Source organism: Eleutherodactylus coqui, chromosome 9, assembly GCF_035609145.1.
Source record: "Eleutherodactylus coqui strain aEleCoq1 chromosome 9, aEleCoq1.hap1, whole genome shotgun sequence".
Lineage (NCBI taxonomy): Eukaryota > Metazoa > Chordata > Amphibia > Anura > Eleutherodactylidae > Eleutherodactylus > Eleutherodactylus coqui.
In genome coordinates this window covers 57,674,071-57,691,805 of record NC_089845.1, presented here as the reverse complement: position 1 = coordinate 57,691,805, position 17,735 = coordinate 57,674,071, and the positions used below count along the sequence as shown (strand labels likewise).

General features: G+C 41.1%; 1 protein-coding gene across 1 annotated transcript in view; it reads left to right on the top strand.

The window, feature by feature from the left end:
• The first annotated feature begins 3,035 nt into the window (after window positions 1–3,035).
• GPLD1 (glycosylphosphatidylinositol specific phospholipase D1) overlaps window positions 3,036–17,735 on the top strand; it is a 41,028-nt gene continuing 26,328 nt past the window's right edge. The window contains exons 1-11 of the mRNA XM_066578950.1: window positions 3,036–3,123; window positions 5,482–5,537; window positions 7,890–7,968; window positions 10,383–10,480; window positions 10,640–10,750; window positions 10,984–11,032; window positions 12,882–12,936; window positions 15,629–15,736; window positions 15,825–15,852; window positions 15,977–16,116; window positions 16,845–16,910. Coding sequence (XP_066435047.1) covers window positions 3,036–3,123; window positions 5,482–5,537; window positions 7,890–7,968; window positions 10,383–10,480; window positions 10,640–10,750; window positions 10,984–11,032; window positions 12,882–12,936; window positions 15,629–15,736; window positions 15,825–15,852; window positions 15,977–16,116; window positions 16,845–16,910 — 878 coding nt within the window. The remainder of the gene's footprint in view (window positions 3,124–5,481; window positions 5,538–7,889; window positions 7,969–10,382; window positions 10,481–10,639; window positions 10,751–10,983; window positions 11,033–12,881; window positions 12,937–15,628; window positions 15,737–15,824; window positions 15,853–15,976; window positions 16,117–16,844; window positions 16,911–17,735) is intronic.

Sequence of the window (17,735 nt, the reverse complement as noted above, 5' to 3'; positions counted from 1 at the left end):
ACAATCAGAACCTTGAGCCGAGCATCCCAAATCTGGTACCTTTCTGTTATTTTCTCCTTGTTTTTTTTGAAAATCTTGACTGTTGTGTATGCCTGTAAACCTTATCTCCATTGTAGCATCCTTTTCGGTATATTTTTGTATATATATATATATATATATATATATATATTTCACACTGCTAGTCTTTTATAATAATTCGGCAATTTATTAGTCGAACCTTGTCTGTTTTAAAACGAACAATATCTAGGAATTTTGTGTTCATAATTCACAGTCTGGGTTCCAGCTTACCTTTAAAAGCTGGTGGTGGCAGCGAGTGAGTGTGGATATTGTAGAGTGCTGAAGGAGTTTACAGCAGATCAGGGCATGATTTGAGCTTTTGTTATGCATGCATGCAGAAGCCTGGGAAAGCTGGGTACAAATCTGCTTGTATTCTAAAGACCCCACACTTGTAATCCCTTTAGAATGATTAATCGAGGTTCTGCTGTGACAATTGGTAGCGGTGAGGGCGTTCAGATTACTTAATCTGTGACAAATCGGTGATGGAGGCGGGATTAATAATAATCTTTATTTGTATAGCGCCAACTTATTCCGCAGCGCTTTCAAGCATAGGAAAAATGCAAACAATACATGTGAGGTTCGTATTAGAGGGGTGTTTAGTCTGAGTGTGTTAGTGGATCGGAGTGTGCGGGCTGGGTGGTGTACAGACAGGAGGGTAGCGATCTATGGTGCAAGTCACAGCCACAGGGCAAATCCTGTGAATATGCCATAAGCGTCTATATTAGCAATAACTCTTTAATCCATATTAACTTTTATTATGGCAGAGATGCTACTAAACAATCTCTAAAATTAATTTTATTGTATTGGGTGATTTGGTTATGAAACTATGTATAATAATTTTTTTAAAAGGGATTTTTAACTAAGAAGTGATGGTATAGCGTTAGGATTTGCCATAACTTTCTCATCGGTGGGTTTGACCAACCAGGACCCTTGCTGCTCGTCAGAATGCTAACAATGAAGCCCCCCTTTTTTCTGAAAAGTGTTTTATATTTCTAAACCAGCTAATAAGACAGCTTCTAATATAATAGAAAATCTAAATGTTTTGAGAGGTACTAATGGTTTAGAAAAATGATCAAAAGACAGACTCCTCCATAACTTTCTAGCCAACAATCCATTTTCCCTGCAGCCAGCTTCTTCTCACTGCAATTATAGTGGCCCAGAGTCAGCAAGGCCCCTCTATAAGCATGAATGTATTTGCCTCGTGCTTACTGTATTGTCAGTGTCTTTGTGTTGTATGAATATGATATGTATTGCATAGTTGCAGCACTGAATGAGTTACTGTCTGGGTTATGTCTGGAAATGTATCTTTTGTATGTCATGTGACCTTGTTTTATATATATATTTACAAGGGGTATGCGAGTAGTGCTAGTTGTTGTTGGAGTTGGAGCGAGTGGAGCCGCCAGAGACCCAAACAGGCACCTTCAGTCCATGGGCGCTGTGATGGGAGAGAGAGAAAGGTAATCTCAGCTTTCCCTGGGCCCGTTACACTCAGAAGATCTCGGTGGTTTGCCCCCACTGAAGTTTTGGAGGAGAGGAAGAGAGTGGCCCGCCATTGCAGAGTGGCGTGTGAGTTGGATGTCAGTGTTGACCGGTAGAGAGCTGGAGAGGAGCATAGGAGTTGTGCCAGGCCCGGAGCCATACAGATAACTGAGACTGTAGACTACTTGGTGTACCCGTGATTTCCTCCCTGTCACACCACTTTGTGAAGTTTGTACTGAATACTCTGCTGGCGTGGATTATTTCTTGTTGGACTGTAAATAAGTTTATTCAAGTAAAGTGGCATTGCCGACCGTTCCCGGCTTTACTAATTCAACTACTCTGTGTGTGTGTGGACTAATTCTTTCAACATCCGGATTCACCGCAGAGGACGGAACAGTGGCATCACACGTGACAAAAGGACTCAAGGTAAACCACTGTTTGGTTTCCCTATTTAACAGCCTGCCCTCGGCCCCTTAGACATGTCCCTGGTTATCCTCTGGGTGTGAGACGGTAGCGCCACCGTGACAAGGCCTAAACTCATCCCCGCCGTCTGCTAGGCTGGGGCCCGCTCCTCGGACGCTGCACAATAGGTGATTATAGCCAGCTGCAAACACTTTCTAATAACTTCTCATAGAACAAAAACTCACCAACTTCAGAGTTTGGGTACGGTCAGGCTTAGCCGCCTCTGAGTGGGTGAAAATCATTCTGAAGTGATTTTACTGCAAAATGGTGCAATTTTCAAATTACTTGCACGATTTTGCAGATAACCAGCAGTTTGCTGCCCGTTTTTTATGGGTAAAACTGCTGCTTACCTGCAAAACCTTGTTGCCATTAACAATCGATATGAAAACAGCAGTGATTTGTGGCATAGTCTTTGACCACTGTGGCCATACGCTAAGTTTTGTATTGTCTTTTTTGAGCCTTATACACTATGTTACTATGTGTTTGAAGAATTACAGCCAATTACAATGTGTCAAAACCGCTAGTGTAACTATAGAGGGTGCAGGGGGTGCGGTTGCACTCGGGACCAGGAGCCTTATGGTGCCCATAAGTCCTCTCCTCTCCATATAGGGAGCCCAGTACTATGAATAAGGCATTATAATTGGGGGCCCTGTTACAGGTTTTGTATTGGGGCCCAGGAGCTTTAAGTTACATCTCTGGTAAAAAACATTCACTTTTTACAGCAAATTAACATGGTTTGGGGGTGACATTTTGCCTGTGCTGCCTGTACAGGTCAAACAAAGTAAAAAATGAAAACCTCATGGCAAAACTGTGGTTAAATGCATGTGGTACTGGCCCACAGTGATGAGCCATGTTGTACACTGCCATTCGGCACTTACTCCTAACTACTACAGTTAACATGTTAACAAAGAATATAATTGACAGTTTAACTTTTGTGTCAACATCGCGGTCCCCAAGGACAGCAAACTCCAAAGGTTGTTCGAACGTTTGTAAATAGGTTTCACTTATCGTATGATCCTCACACACTCTCAGAAAGCATGGCAGCTTACGCAGCATTATATATGGTCCTCTTACTTTACTTACAACGCAGTGAGTCTTGCGGTATATCAACACATATAGAAATAGGTAAGTTGGGTTCTTATTGGTTTATAGTATACAATTTAAGGCCATGTTCTCATCTCTGGTCATATTTCAGTTGTTTGGCTTCGAAATAAGAAAAACAACAGAAACGCCAGATTTGGCACATGCCAGACACGAATGGTGCCCGACAAACCCCACTGACTAGAATGTGGACAAAATAGTGCAGCCTGGGTATTTTGTCTGGGATAGTGTGGTAGATCGTCTCCAGAAGCCCTAAGGTCTTAGAATCACATTGACACAATCTGTAAGAGACAGGAGTTCTCTTTTGCAGAATATTTTGTGACACATTCACTTTTTCAGCGTACTAATGGGGTTGCCCCATCTCACCAAAGTATCCACTATCTACAGGATAGGGGATAACTAGCTGATCAGTGGGGGTCTTACAGCTGTCAGACCCCTACTGATCTCGGGACATGGTCTCTGCCACATTCTGAAGTTTTCACAGTGGTGGCTGCGTATATGCGTTCCCGTTCCATACAAATCAATGTGATCATTAGAGATGAGCGAACGTACTCGGTAAGGGCGATTTAGCAATCGAGCACCGCGATTTTCGAGTACTTCACTACTCAGGTGAAAAGTACTCGGGTGCGCTGTGTTCCCCGCTGCTACCCCCCACTCCCCTCTGCAACCCCCCGCCCCACAGCACACCCGAGTACTTTTCACCCGAGTAGTGAAGTACTCGAAAATCGCGGCGCTTGATTGCGAAATCGCCCTTACCGAGTACGTTCGCTCATCTCTAGTGATCATCAAACATAGCCGAGTTTAACTGCTTGGCAATCTGTGGTAGTCCCACTAAAGCAAATGGAGCAGTAGTTTACATGTGCAACCACACTGCTGTTTAAACTTTCGGCTGCAAGATCAGGCTTCCACCTGTGAATAGTGAATAGCGCCACACAAGGAAGCTCCTCAACTCCCATACATGCACACTAAACATGCTAATTTTACTGAAAGCATTTTTCCATGAAATCAATGAAATCACAAAATTTATTAAGCTGCCTTGCTGGGATACGGCCATATGCATGAGGCTTCTATGTATAGCCAGCGTTCCAATTCAACAACAGACAAGAAGGCCCGATCTATAAGTTTGCAATCCACAAGGAACGGGGAAGTGATGCAATAAGGAGGTGTTTTACAGCATCATATTAAATAAGGATATAGACTGCATTGTGTGTTTAACTACTATGGTTGTGTGAGATCACAAAAGTGGTGTATCCATGTTCACACATGTAGGTCATGGGTTTCGTGGTGCAGGCATTTGTTTTTCAGCTTAGCGCTGAAATGAATTGAACAGAATGGCATATCATGAGTTCATGTGGACTTTTATTGGTGTTGCTGTGACTTATGATGTGATTCTCCTTATCCTTCAGTTGTAGTTCCCTAAAGAATTCCTCCATTGCAATGCACTACTGTACCATGCCCATGGATCTTACTGGGGAGAAAGATAGTCTTTTGACAGTAATGGTACTTTTGACTTGCTGGGGTCACGTCGTTGTCGGCGCCGACAGTTACATGTCCAAAGAGTGATCAAAGCATCATCACCGGATTACGTGATGCGTCTGCTAATGAATGCACAGTGTCATTTGGCTGTGGACGCTAAAGGAACAACATCTCCTTTTGGTTCCACCACTGATCGCCTGGCTGGTCTGCTAATCGCATCAGACTGCCTATCAGTGTCGGTGTTAGGGTATTTTAACCAGATCCTTTTGGCAAAGGATGACGATTATACTTTTGTGTTTCTGGTCTGTGCCAGTAGTTCTGGATAAGCACCCATATTCTGCTGGGTATTTGCCTAAACAGCAGTTCTTGGTTTATGGTGAGAGGTCTTCCCAGTCCCTGCCTGCGTTCCCTTACATTTCTCAGTTTCTCTTTTGTTTTTTTGTTTTTTCCCCTTTGTTTAGTTTCTCTACTCTTTTCCTAGGTTCCAAAGTCTGGGTCGCCCTTTATCAGGGCAGGTGCTCCGCTTTTTAGATAGGCTCTGTTCCATTTAGAACAGGGATAGTTCCCAGTTGTTTATGTCTTGTTGGTCTCTGTCATCTAGGTACTCGCGTACCCCTTGTTGTATCACATTATACAGCCCACCGCTAGCTCCCTGTCGTTGGTAGCTGTCTTATTATTCTATCATTTGTTCTGGTTCAGCATGACAGCTGGACTCCAATATCAAAAGGTTGATTAGACAGCACTGGTGCTATCTTGCTTTCGTTTGAATGTGACCATATCTCTCATAGCTCTATGGAGCAGGCTATGCCATCTCTCAGCAGATTCAGTATATTTACATCTAATATGTATAGGTGACTTTTAATGATTTCTTTAAGAAATCTGATAAACGGATTATTTTTTTAACAGCTCACAGAGGTCTGGCATATTTTAATGAAGAAAATGGAAAAGTGAATTACAGAGAGGTACGGCTACAGTAACTGAATTATAGATTCAGATAATTGATTTTATAGATGAATTTTAACCATTCTGAGGAGTTGCCCAAATTTAATCAGTTCTTGCATTTTATTGTTGTTTTTTTACCTGTTGTCACGAGTCAGGGGGGCTTCACTCTAAGGATCACCATCTCTTGGGTAAGATGGTTGGCACACTAAGAACTTTGACTCCAACACATTTAAAAGTGGTCACAACCAGCTTTATTTTCTCATTAAGGCAAAGCATTTTAGGCCACTTTCACATCTGCGCTGGAACGTCTGTCTGTTCGGAGGTTCTATCACATATCTGGCACAAAATACTGGAAGAAAACATCCTACATGCAAGACTTTTTCATCCAGTAAAATGCCGGACAGCCAAGTGGAAACCAAACAAATCCCATTATAGTCAATGGGGTCCATTCGGTGCTGTTTGGATCCATTTGGCCACTTGATTTCTCTTTCTTGCTCCCATAATGGAGCAGGACAATGGAATCCCTGACACAGAAGTGAAAACAGCCTTACATCGGTCTCAAAACAAATCCTAGGCCGTCTAACTACTAATTGATCTAATAGTGTCCATCGCAATCAGGCTGTAGGTCTACTGCCTAGCACCTCAAAACACACACTGTCGATGACATCACTCAGGACTACCACGGACTGGTAATGACTGTGTTCCCCAGACTGGGATCACGATGTGAATTACTCAAACCTAATTTAGGGAGCTCCCCCAGATGACTCCTAATTCGGCAAATTAGGTAGGCAAGTACATAGACTTGCCGCTTCGGCAGCCAGGCTTTAAATGAAACCAGTTGCATAGAAATACCTTTTTCTCTGCTGCACATACTCCCCGGTTGTCTTTCTTAGTTTTCGGTAGTTTTTATAACAGGCAGATGTATAAAATCTGTTGCCATTAACAGTGATATTTCCCACAACACCCAACATATTTTGCAAATAAAGTTTAGAAAATGAGAAAAGTTAGTTATTGAGGACACAAGTTTTTATCAGTAGTTGTTTTTATATTTGACTAGTCATTCCTATCCTAACCACCTAGTGGTGAACAATTAAGAGGTGTCGGCTCCTCCTGCTCCTCGTTCGATATTCTACTAGTAATTACACATGACATTTCTGCCTTCCCGTCAACTGAAAGGGGTGACCAATAACCATATCTGTGTACAATATTAGGGCATATCAACATATAGATCTTATGGACATCATAGATAAGGGTTCCAGGTCTGGGACCTCTTTCATTAGCCATGCGGTAAGTCAGTGAATTCTCATACACTGTACATTAGACATATTTGATCTTCCACTGTTATGCGCTTTCAATTATTTCTATACTTATTGTCAATCCAGGTTTTCAGACTCAATAAGGAGCATGGATTTTTGGCTCCTAAAGTCAGACAATATTCTAAGTTTATCGAACTGTATTTATGCCACTTACTGCAATTTTTTAAAGGGATTTTTTATTGCAAGAGTTTTTTTTACTAAAGCTGGAAATACAAAATCTTGCCTAGTGTTGAGTCTTGTTGAGGTGCATTATATGAATTAAGACCATGGTAACATCTCCTGAAAGTTTTTCCTTGGTTTGGTAACGTCATAGGAGGCAACGAAAATTCCAAAGGCACCAGATCTGGTATATGCTGGACATGAATTTCTTCCAACATATCCTACTGGCTCGCATTCTGCACTATTTTGTCTGGGATTTTATATTGTATCTGTGTTGGAGGCCCTTACACAGATCTGAACATGGCCTACCTGATGTCTGAGAAATGGTGTTGTCAGAATAAGGATAATAAAGTAAAATTCATAAGTTATTGGTCACCTGGGGTAGTTTGATAGTAGTTCACTTCCTTCATTAGAGAGAGGAGTGAAAGAATAAGGTGTAGAGATTCTCTCCTGCGAATGCATGGGATTGGTTGGTTGAGAAAGTGGATAATAATGATGTTTGGGAAAAAAGTTTTAAAAAAGTATGTTTTAGGCCGGTGTCACATCTGCATTGGAACCTCCGGTCAGAGGTTCTGCCGCAGATCCAGCTCAAAATACCGGAATAAAAAGCATGCAGCACTTTTTCTTCCATCTAGAGCTGGGCAGCTGAGCAGAAATCGAATGGACCTCATTAAAGTCAATGGGGTCGATTTGGGGCTGTTCAGTTCTGTCCTGTGACGGGGCCGTTCACCTGTGGGGATTCCCCTTTCTTGCTCCCAGAACAGAGCTGGAGAGCAGATTCCCGAGCGCAGATGTGGAACCATCCTTTTACAATGTATACTAATATTGTTTGTTAACTTGAATTCATACATATTAGTTTATACCACTGCTGCTTTAATGCATACAATGTTTCACCAGTTATTGCAGAAACATTCTGATGCTTTCCAAGCTGGAAGTGTCTATCCTGACACCTTCTATCAGGGTCTGTGCAGGCAAGGTGAGTCTATGAAATGTAACTGAATTGGGGGGGGGGGGGTCAGCACCAACAACATCAATTTGGTAAGGTTGTTATGACTACAATGAGGGCTCTAAGAACCATATGTAGTAGACCAACTGGCAGTTGCCCAAAAGAGCATAACATAAGGGTGACGTTTAGGAATGGGACTGTCTTTACTTTAGGTTTTCCAAATACCATGGTAAGATGTATGCGTATCTGTTTTCCAAGCTACATGGACTAAAGAAAGATGTTAATTTCAGATAGATTACCTTTATTTATTAGACAGGATGATATTAAGGCCAGTGAGCCCACGAGTAGCTAGCTAAGTGCATGAGATCGTGCCCATTAGAACTTCAGCCTCTCACTTGGTGACTTACGGTATCCTTAACTTCCACCTTCAATGGTGACATTTTTTAACCATTTTTTACTGCTGTCCATCTCCATGATCATCCAACAATTATCTGGGGTCCTCCTCAGTACTCCTAAGAAGATTTACTTCTGTGGTTACCGACAGATTGCTCAGTAGTAGAGGACGATTTGTAGTACACTCTAAACCTGGCAAAAGACATGGAATAATGATGTTTTTAGATCTGACAATCTAGTATATACTCCGTTACCCTGAAAATAAGACCTATCCCAAAGATAAGCCCTAACATAATTTTTCAGGATTTTTGAGGGTGCTTAAAATATAAGTCCTACTCCAAAAATAAAAGGTCCTATATTTGGGACCAACATGAAAAGACCACAAACAAATATACTTCTCCAATTTAGGCTACAAGCCAGTATTGAAGAAATGTCCAAAAATACACAATGGACCCGCCCAGGGCAAAGCGGTCCTGTGTATTTGGGTGATAAACGTGTGTCAATTCAAGTCACTATAGAGCGCGACCAGACTAATACCCATCAGTGATAGTTCTCTATCTATGATGCTGCAATAGAAATATGGCGATTGCTGATATTCAGGTAAAATTGTGTATACTCTTAGCACAACGGCTGTTGTACACATAGCTCTGTTCTGTGAATATATCGTTTTATATAACAAGTTCCATGCGTTTCGTCTGCTAAGAGAAACTGACACACGTTTATCACTCTAATACTAATCCAAATACGCAGGACCGCTTGGCCCTGGGCGGGTCCATTGTGTATTTTTGGACATTTCTTCAATACTGGCTTGTAGCCTAAATTGGAGAAGTATATTTGTTTGTGGTCTTTTCATGTTGGTCCCAAATATAGGACCTTTTAATCCTTAATAAATCAATAAAGGTTATGTTTTAGGGGTCCCACCCAGTGATTACTTAACTCCCGTCCTGGGGCCTTTCCGCTTCAGCGACTACTACTCCAAAAATAAGCCCCAATAAAAAAGTCAATTTAAATAGTGTCCAGGCAGCTATACATGTAAAAAAAAAGTTAAATATTTTGGAGCAAAAAGTTATATAAGATCCTGTTTTAATTTTGGGGAAACGGGTATGTCAGACGCCCTACTTTAGTGATTTTAACCTTTATTTTTTCAATGGTCTATTTGTTGAAAAAAAAAATGTTCCCCTAAATCCTACCAAGCTCCTTCCTCTACCCAAAGAAGTTTAACCATTTCCAATTCACTGTCCGACATCTAAAGACATTCTGATTGAAGGCTGTACAGCTCCGACATCGGTAGACGTCCGGTAGGGTATTCTTACTGTAGATTACTGGCCGCTCTATTGTTGGGGGCCTCTCTAGCATGTCACATACTGCAGTACTGGCTCTAGCCAGCAGATGATGCCATTGTATAATGGCAGAAAGAGAAAGCCCCCTAGGAAACTCTGAATCCAAAATTGGATTGCAAAGGGTTAATGTGCAAGCCAACAAAATATTCTGCAAAGGAGATTTAAAGGAAAGTAACTGAGCAAAAGAACAAGCTCCACCACTCTTAGGATGCATGGAGGTCTCAGTGGTCCTAAACCCACAATTGGACAATATGGAATTTCAAATCAATATACAAAAATATCTCTAATGGAAAAACGTCTTAAATGAATTAATGTTATGTTAATGTCCAGTTGAATATATGAGACAAACCATTGTGTTAACAATAAAAAATAAAAAAAAAATATTGGTACACTATAGCAATTGATGCTCAAGGTGTGTTCCCATCTTGGTCCAACATGGCCGAGATGGGAAAACTGCTAGTTACAAGGTGGCCGGGATGATGGAAACAGCCACACTGTTTCTGTAACTCCCATAGAAAATAGTGGGAATTATGCAATCAGCTCCTAAGTTACAAGATAGCATAAACCTTTGTAGACCTGCACCCTATCAGACCTTTATGGCATATCCCAGGGATATGGCATATAAATCTGAGATCAGAATGCCCCTTTAAGGAATTTGTACTACATAAGTTCAAACTCATGCAAAAATATTGATCCCTGCTGTATTTGTAGGACAATATCGTGATGTGTCAGAAGACTCTCATTGGACCCCATTCTTGGAGACTAGTGTTAATTACATAAGGAAGACATATCCCTTACCCTGGAATGAGGTATTACTTCATTCTATAAATGTTCTTTATGTGTCAGTTTAAGATTATACATCATGTACCTAGTCTGACCTGACATCATACAGTATATTCCATGCAGAGTGCCCACAGCCCAGTGGTAGGGTCATTTTACTTATATATTTCTTCTTCACTGTGATACAGGATGCCCAGAAACTGGTAGCCTTCCTATTTGGTATAGCCTCCCATATGGTAGCTGATGTGAGCTGGCACAGCTTGGGAATTGACCAAGGATTCCTAAGAGCTATGGGCGCAGTAAGTCTACAGACATACACTTGGAATTTCACTTGTGTTCTGCTTCGGTCAATATGTAAAAGGTAAAGCGAATAGATAGGTTGTGGAAAGCTATCATACATGTAATGCCTCAAACATTCGCTTAATTGATAATCTTCTTAAGACAATTTTTGTATAGTATTTCTATGCCCCTTTCACATGGAATATAATGACTACTGCTGGTTTAATATTCTTTATTGTTATTTTTACTCCAGATTGATTTTCATGGTTCGTACTCTAAAGCACATGAGGCTGGTGATTTCGGTAATTCTGAGTTTAATTAACGTTTTAATATTAAAGTTAAACTATGATCACTTAAAATTAGTTTCTTCTAACAAGTAAATAGTTTCATCTGTTGAGATTATATTTTAGGCATGTCGGTGTTGTCAGCAATAAACTTCATTAGTTTACTTCACATTAAACTGGGGCCACATAAGGGCTCCCACCCACTGGCGATATTTTCTTTCTTGCGCTGCGAGAGCCCTTAGCTATTCATTCATAAATAGCTAAGATATAGCTATTCATGAATGAATAGCTAAGAGCTATGTGTGATTGGCTGAGCGCTTAGCCAATAGCTAAGCAGTAGCTGCTATTGGCTGAGCCCTCAGCCAATCTGCAAAGCAGGAGGACGTGGCTGAGCGCAGGAGAGGTGAGTAATAATTTTTTTAATTTTTTTTACACACTTTTGGCAGATTATCGGGGAAGGGCTTATATTTCAAGCCCTTCCCCGATAATCATTCTGCGAGGCTTGGCAGAAAGCAGTGCTTTCAATGGGATCGGCAGCTGTGCCGATCCCATTGAAAGCAATGGGCTAGAATACCGGGGACTTCTGCCACAGCTGTGACAGCTGTGACAGCTGTGGCAGAGGATTCCTTCATTCCCGTGGTCCCCACGGGGATGAAGGAAACTCCTGCCACAGCTGTCACAGCTGTTACAGCTGTGGCAGAAGTCCCCGGCATTCTCCCTCTCTTTTCAATGGGGCTAGCGTTGCTGCCGCTGGCCCCATTGAAAAGACTGGCAATATGTCGGCGTGATGCCGATAATCCGGCGTGATGCCGATTTTTTCTTTTCTCGCACTGCGATGCCAGACTTTAACTTTAGTCTCGCACCGCAGTGGAGAAAATATCGCCAGTGAGTGGGAGCCCTAAGTATAATAAAACTTGGATCAACTTTCAACTATAATAATTCTCTGGCTTTTTTGTGTAGTAGCTTTTACTATAGCTTTACACAAGTACATAAAAGTTAATCTCATAGACACAGAGGCGTAACTTGGAACTTCTGGGCCCCAATGCAAAATCTGTAAACAGGGACCAAATATAATGATTTATTCATAGTACTGGGCTCCCTATATGGAGAAGAGAGGCCTTATGGGCCCCCTAAGGCTCCTGGGCCTGGGTGCAACTGCATCCCCTGCATCCTCTATAGTTATGCCCCTGCATAGACATACAGTACCTCCCAGAATTTTGGGATTTCACCCTCGCTCTGTACAGGAATGCTCCAAGGTAGTCTGCAAATACGACTTTTAATTGAGAACTGCATGAGCCTCCCTTTTTATAAAGACTATAGGTATGCTATAGATCACATGTATTGTAGAACTATCCATTCTCTGTATAAACATACACAATAGTAGGGCTCAGTCACTTGAGCGTATTTGCGTTGCATATTACACGTGTATTTATTACATGCGTTATACGCAGTGCTAAAACCCCCAATTGATTTACATTGGCCGATTCAGACCTGCATTTTTCATGCGCGTGAAAAAATTGCAACATGGCCTATTTTGGTACATATTACAAAACAAAATCGCCCATGCAAATCTATGGAAGTGTTGAAAATCCGCAGTGCATCTGCACGATACGAGCAACTAGGAAATCAATGGGTCCTCCTTACATTTTTTTGTGTGTAAATCCGCAGTGATCATTGTATATTTACACACGCAAAAAAGAACCCTGCAGGGAATACATGCAGTTCAGCCGCGTAAATACACAGTGCTTTTGCAAGACCAAAACTGCATACGCCCGTGTGAGTAAGCCCTTAATCTGATTGTTCTTAACTTTGCCTTCCGACAAAATATCTCTGTGTTTTTAAATATATATTTCTTTTTACCTTGCAGGTGGCGATGTACTCAGTCAATATGAACTTAATTTTGATTATTTAGAGAGAAAATGGTGAGCACAATTGGAAATAATAGTCTTAACCCTTTGCAATCCAATTTAGGATTCAGGGTTTCCTAGGGGGCTTTCTCTTTCTGCCATTATACAATGGTGCCATCTGCTGGCTAGAGCCAGTACTGCGGTATGGGACATGCTGGAGAGGCCCCCGACAACAGATCAGCTAGTAATATACAGTAAGAATACCCTGCCGGACGTCTTCGGACATCGGAAGCTCTACAGACGTCAATCAGAATGTCTTTAGACGTCAGACAGTGGATTCGAAAGGGTTAATCCTCTGTTTTTCCCAAAGAGTGTGTTTAAAGGACTCGAAAACCATGTATATATGTTTTTGCGTTATTTTACTTATCACCATATTCAAGTGAGTGTTTTCCCCCATAGCTGGGCTCTTATGGATGCTTCAATTAAGCTGAATTCACAGGAGTGTATTTGAGTGCGCAGTAATAAGAAAATAGAACCCATTGATTTCAATGGGTTCGTTTACATGCGCCTATTTCGCATGTGCATTTCGGTTGTGCAAAAAAATATGCAGCGTGTTCTATTTTCCTGTGCATTTCGACAGAGAAAGAGATCCATTTAAATTCATGAAACCAATTGGCCATTTCAATGCCTGAGAGCATTGTTGTGTATTACTTTGAGCGCACAAAAAATACAGTAAAAAATGTAGCTGTGCGTGCAAATATGCGGCGCCCATTTTGCAAATTTGTGGCACAAATGCACACACAAATATGCTCTTGCTCGTGTGAATTTTGGCTTTACAGTAGAAAAGTGTGAAATGAAAAAAAAATGACAGTGCGAATGTCCCCCAGAGGTCTTGTATGATCACATGGGGGAACATAGATGTTAAAAAAATTGTTGCAAAAAAATTATATTCATACGGTGGATATAAAAAGTCTACCCCCCCCCCCCCCCCGGTAAAATGCCATGTATTTGTCATGTTAAATCAGACGCAGATGAATCATTTCAGATTAATTTCCACCTATAGTGTGACCCATTACCTGTACAATTCCATTGATGAATAGACTAGGGCTTATGCCCACAGACGGAGCAGGATACGCCCGCGGTTTTACCCTGCAGAAATCTTGCGGGAAGAATAAAAAAAAGTCCCCCCTGGCAATCGTGGAAAAACACGATTTTTACCGCCTTTTTCCACAGTCTCCATGAATACTATATTAATGGAAACCTCCCGCTGTGGAAAAATGCAGTAAAATAGAAAATACCACCATTTTTTTTCCCACACCATAAATCCGCGGTAGAATCCCACATGTGAGGACTGAGCTATTAGGTTCAATAGAACCTAATAGCTGCGTTATTCTACTGTGGGCATTAGCCCTAAAACCTTTGAGGGTGGAAAAATAAAAATAAAAATTATGTGGTTGCATCAATATGTACACCCTAAAATAAAATTATATTGTTGTACCCCTTGACTTCATGACAGCATTCAGACTTTTTGGGTAGGTGTCTATCAGCATGATACATCTTGACTTAGCAATCTTTGTCCATTCTTCCTTGCAAAAGTGTTCCAAATCTGTCAGACTGCTAGGGCGTCTCATGTGTAGCGCCCTCTTCAGGTCACCCACAGATCTTCAATGGAATCCAGGTCTTGGCTCTGGCTTGGCCATCCCAAAACTTTTATCATTTTCTGGTGAAGCCATTCTTTTGTTGATTTGGCAGTATGCTTTTGGGTCATTGTCATGCTGAAAGGTGACATTCCTCTTCATCTTCGGCTTTTTAGGAAACGCCTGAAGGTTTTGTGCCAAAATGGACTGATATTTGACTAAAGCCCCAGTTCCAGCATCAGAAAAACAGCCCCAAAGCATAATGTTGCACCCATCATCTTCACTGTGGGTCTAGTGTTCTTTTGTGTGTTGGCTTTATGTCAAACATTCCTTTTGGAATGGCGGCCAAAAAGTTCAACCTTGGTCTCATCAGACCAGAACACGTTCTCCTGCATACTTTTGGCAGACTTTATGTAGGTTTTGGCAAAACAGAGCTGGGTTTGGATGTTTTTCTTTGTTAGAAAAAGCTTCCGTCTTGCCCTCCTACAACACAGCCCCAACATGTGAAGAAAATGGGAAGCGGTTGTCACATGACTACACAACCAGTACTTTCCAGAAACTCCTGCAGCTCCTTTAATGTTACTGTAGGCTTCTCGGCAGCTTCCTGGATCAATTTTCTTCAGGTCTCTTTATCAATTGCAATATTTGGCAATATCACTGTTATGCCAAATTTTATCCACTTCCTGTTGACTGTCTTCGCTGTGTTCCATGGTATAGGTAATGCCTTGGATATTTCAACAATCAGATCCCTTTGATGTGCTATAAGCTCTTTACGGACCATGGAGTGAACCCAAGAGCATCGCTGTAGGAACAAAGTCAGTTTTAGTGGGAAGATAGGCAGCTGGTTTGCAATGGTTGGCTCTTTATGGCTGTTCACAGAGAACCATGGATTGCATCCAACTGCACAGCAAATAAAGATCTGACTCTAAGTTTAGCGTTTCCCTAAATCCCCGATGTTGGGTAACCCAAATGTCAAAACGAGTTTTTTGTCCAGTGTTGTGTATTAATTGTAAATTACGTGTCCATACTTTGCAAACATACAGCCAGTCATAATGTTCCATCAGAAAGCTTTTCCATGTTGTATTAATAGGACACACAAATATGGCTCATCGTCTTTTGCTCTTCTCTAGGTATATACCCGTGAAGGACCTTTTTAATATATATCAGGAGCTTTATAATAAGACAGTCATAACCGAGAATGTAATCATTGAATGCACATACATACTTTTTCTTGAACTGTGAGTATTGAAATCTCATAGTCACGGTGACCCATACTGCATGGAAAGAAGTCTTCTTTCTTTTAAATATATTTATTTTCTTCCTTAGATATGGAGAATATATGGCTGTTTCCCAGGTACAGTATATACATTTACCAAGAGTTACATTTCTGCTAACCAAATGTATACATTTATTTTATTATATACTTAAGCATAAAGACAAGTTGGTTACTAATTGTATTGTTTTCAATGGTTCTACAGCTTTACTCCACATTTGCTAGAAAATCGCCCTTCCTTGTGGAGAGATTCCATGAATACTTTCTTGGTGGCATGGATGACATGGCTGCTTGGTCAACAAACATATTTCATATCGTGAGCTTTCTACTAGATAATGGTACAAGGTATGTTATACAATTTATGCCGGGTGATTTATTTGTTAGTTCAGGCTGAAAGATAATCTTGAAAGGCTATTGCAGCTATGAACATTTATCCACAGGATGTTACGTTCGTGTGGGCAAGTGAGCACCGGGCCCACACGAATGTGACCAAGGATTATTAGGGAACACCAGGTGAACTACCTCAGATTAGCACCTCTCCCTATCTTCTGCTAGGGTAAGTGACACAGACCTATCTGAGTGGGGACATCGCCTCAATAAAGGGCGGCTCAGCGGTCTTCGGATCTGGCCTCTTGCTGCTCCTAGGAACCCATGCACCCTAGATAGGGCACATAAACATGCTTCTCCATTCAACTTGGCTGTTTTTGTAACTCCCATGGAATTATAAGGTGCAGCGCTGAGCATGCTTAACCTGCACTCCAAACAACTCCTACTCACTGCGTATGTACTAGTATGCAGGGTTGAGGGATCTGGATGCACTGTTCAAAGGATCACGGGATCCCAAAGGTCAGAGCGCCATTGATCTAACAGTTGAAACGTATTTCATGGATAGGTGATCAATGTTCATAGTTGATATACTCCTTTAATTATATCCATTTTTCCTGAATATGTCATATTACTTGGTTAATTAATTTTCATCACTGGGATATGGTATCTAATATAGGTATTTCAGTAGAGAAAAGCATTAGGCATGAAAATTGGAATAAGTCTTTTTCTTACTATATTTCATTTAGTGACTGCTACATGCCTGAAAATCCTATATTCATACAGTGCAATGCACAGAAGAGGGACTTCAGTCTGTAAGTAGAGCGCTTGATGTCTTGGAGTTGCTTTAGAGTTTAGAGACCTGATGTAACAATTCAGAAATGTAGACCCTTTGAATGTCATTCAGAGTGGTGTGGACTAAGGAATTCAAAGGAATTCTACTTTACTCCTTAAGGAGGTTACTAAGGATGTTATGGCTCCTGAAATAGGCATAGAAAGATCAGTATAATAGACTGGAATTAGATTCAGGAACATCCCATATACATAAAATGGTTAGAATACCTCCAGCTGCCTTCCCTTCTGAAGGTCAACTTCGGGAAATACCAGCTCCAATCTCCCCCAACCCTGATGGAAGACCTACTACTAAGGAAGGAACCTCCAACCAGGACCCTATCAAAGATCTATAACATTCTCCTGATGCAGATTACCCCAGGGAGCACGGAACAGACATCTGTGACCGAAGGAACTCAAGCATTCACACATCCAGATTATCAACAGCCTATGCTTAATACATATTCTAGAAAGTCATCATAGATGCAGTAGATATAATAAGTCTACACACTCCTGTTAAAATACCAGGTTTTTGTCATGTTAAAAATCCGAAAAGATTAATCATTTCAGATTTATTCATTGAAAAATAAACTGAAATCTTTTAGGGTGGAAAAATGTAAAAAGAAAACTAAAGTAATGTGGTTGCATAAATATGCGCACCCTAAAACTCTTAACTTGTTGATGTACCCTTTGACTTTATGATGGCATTCAGTCTTTTCGGGTAGTTGTCTATCAGCATGGCATGTCTTGACTTGGCAATCTTTGCCCACTCTTCCTGGCAAAAAAACTCCAAATCTGTCAGATTGTGA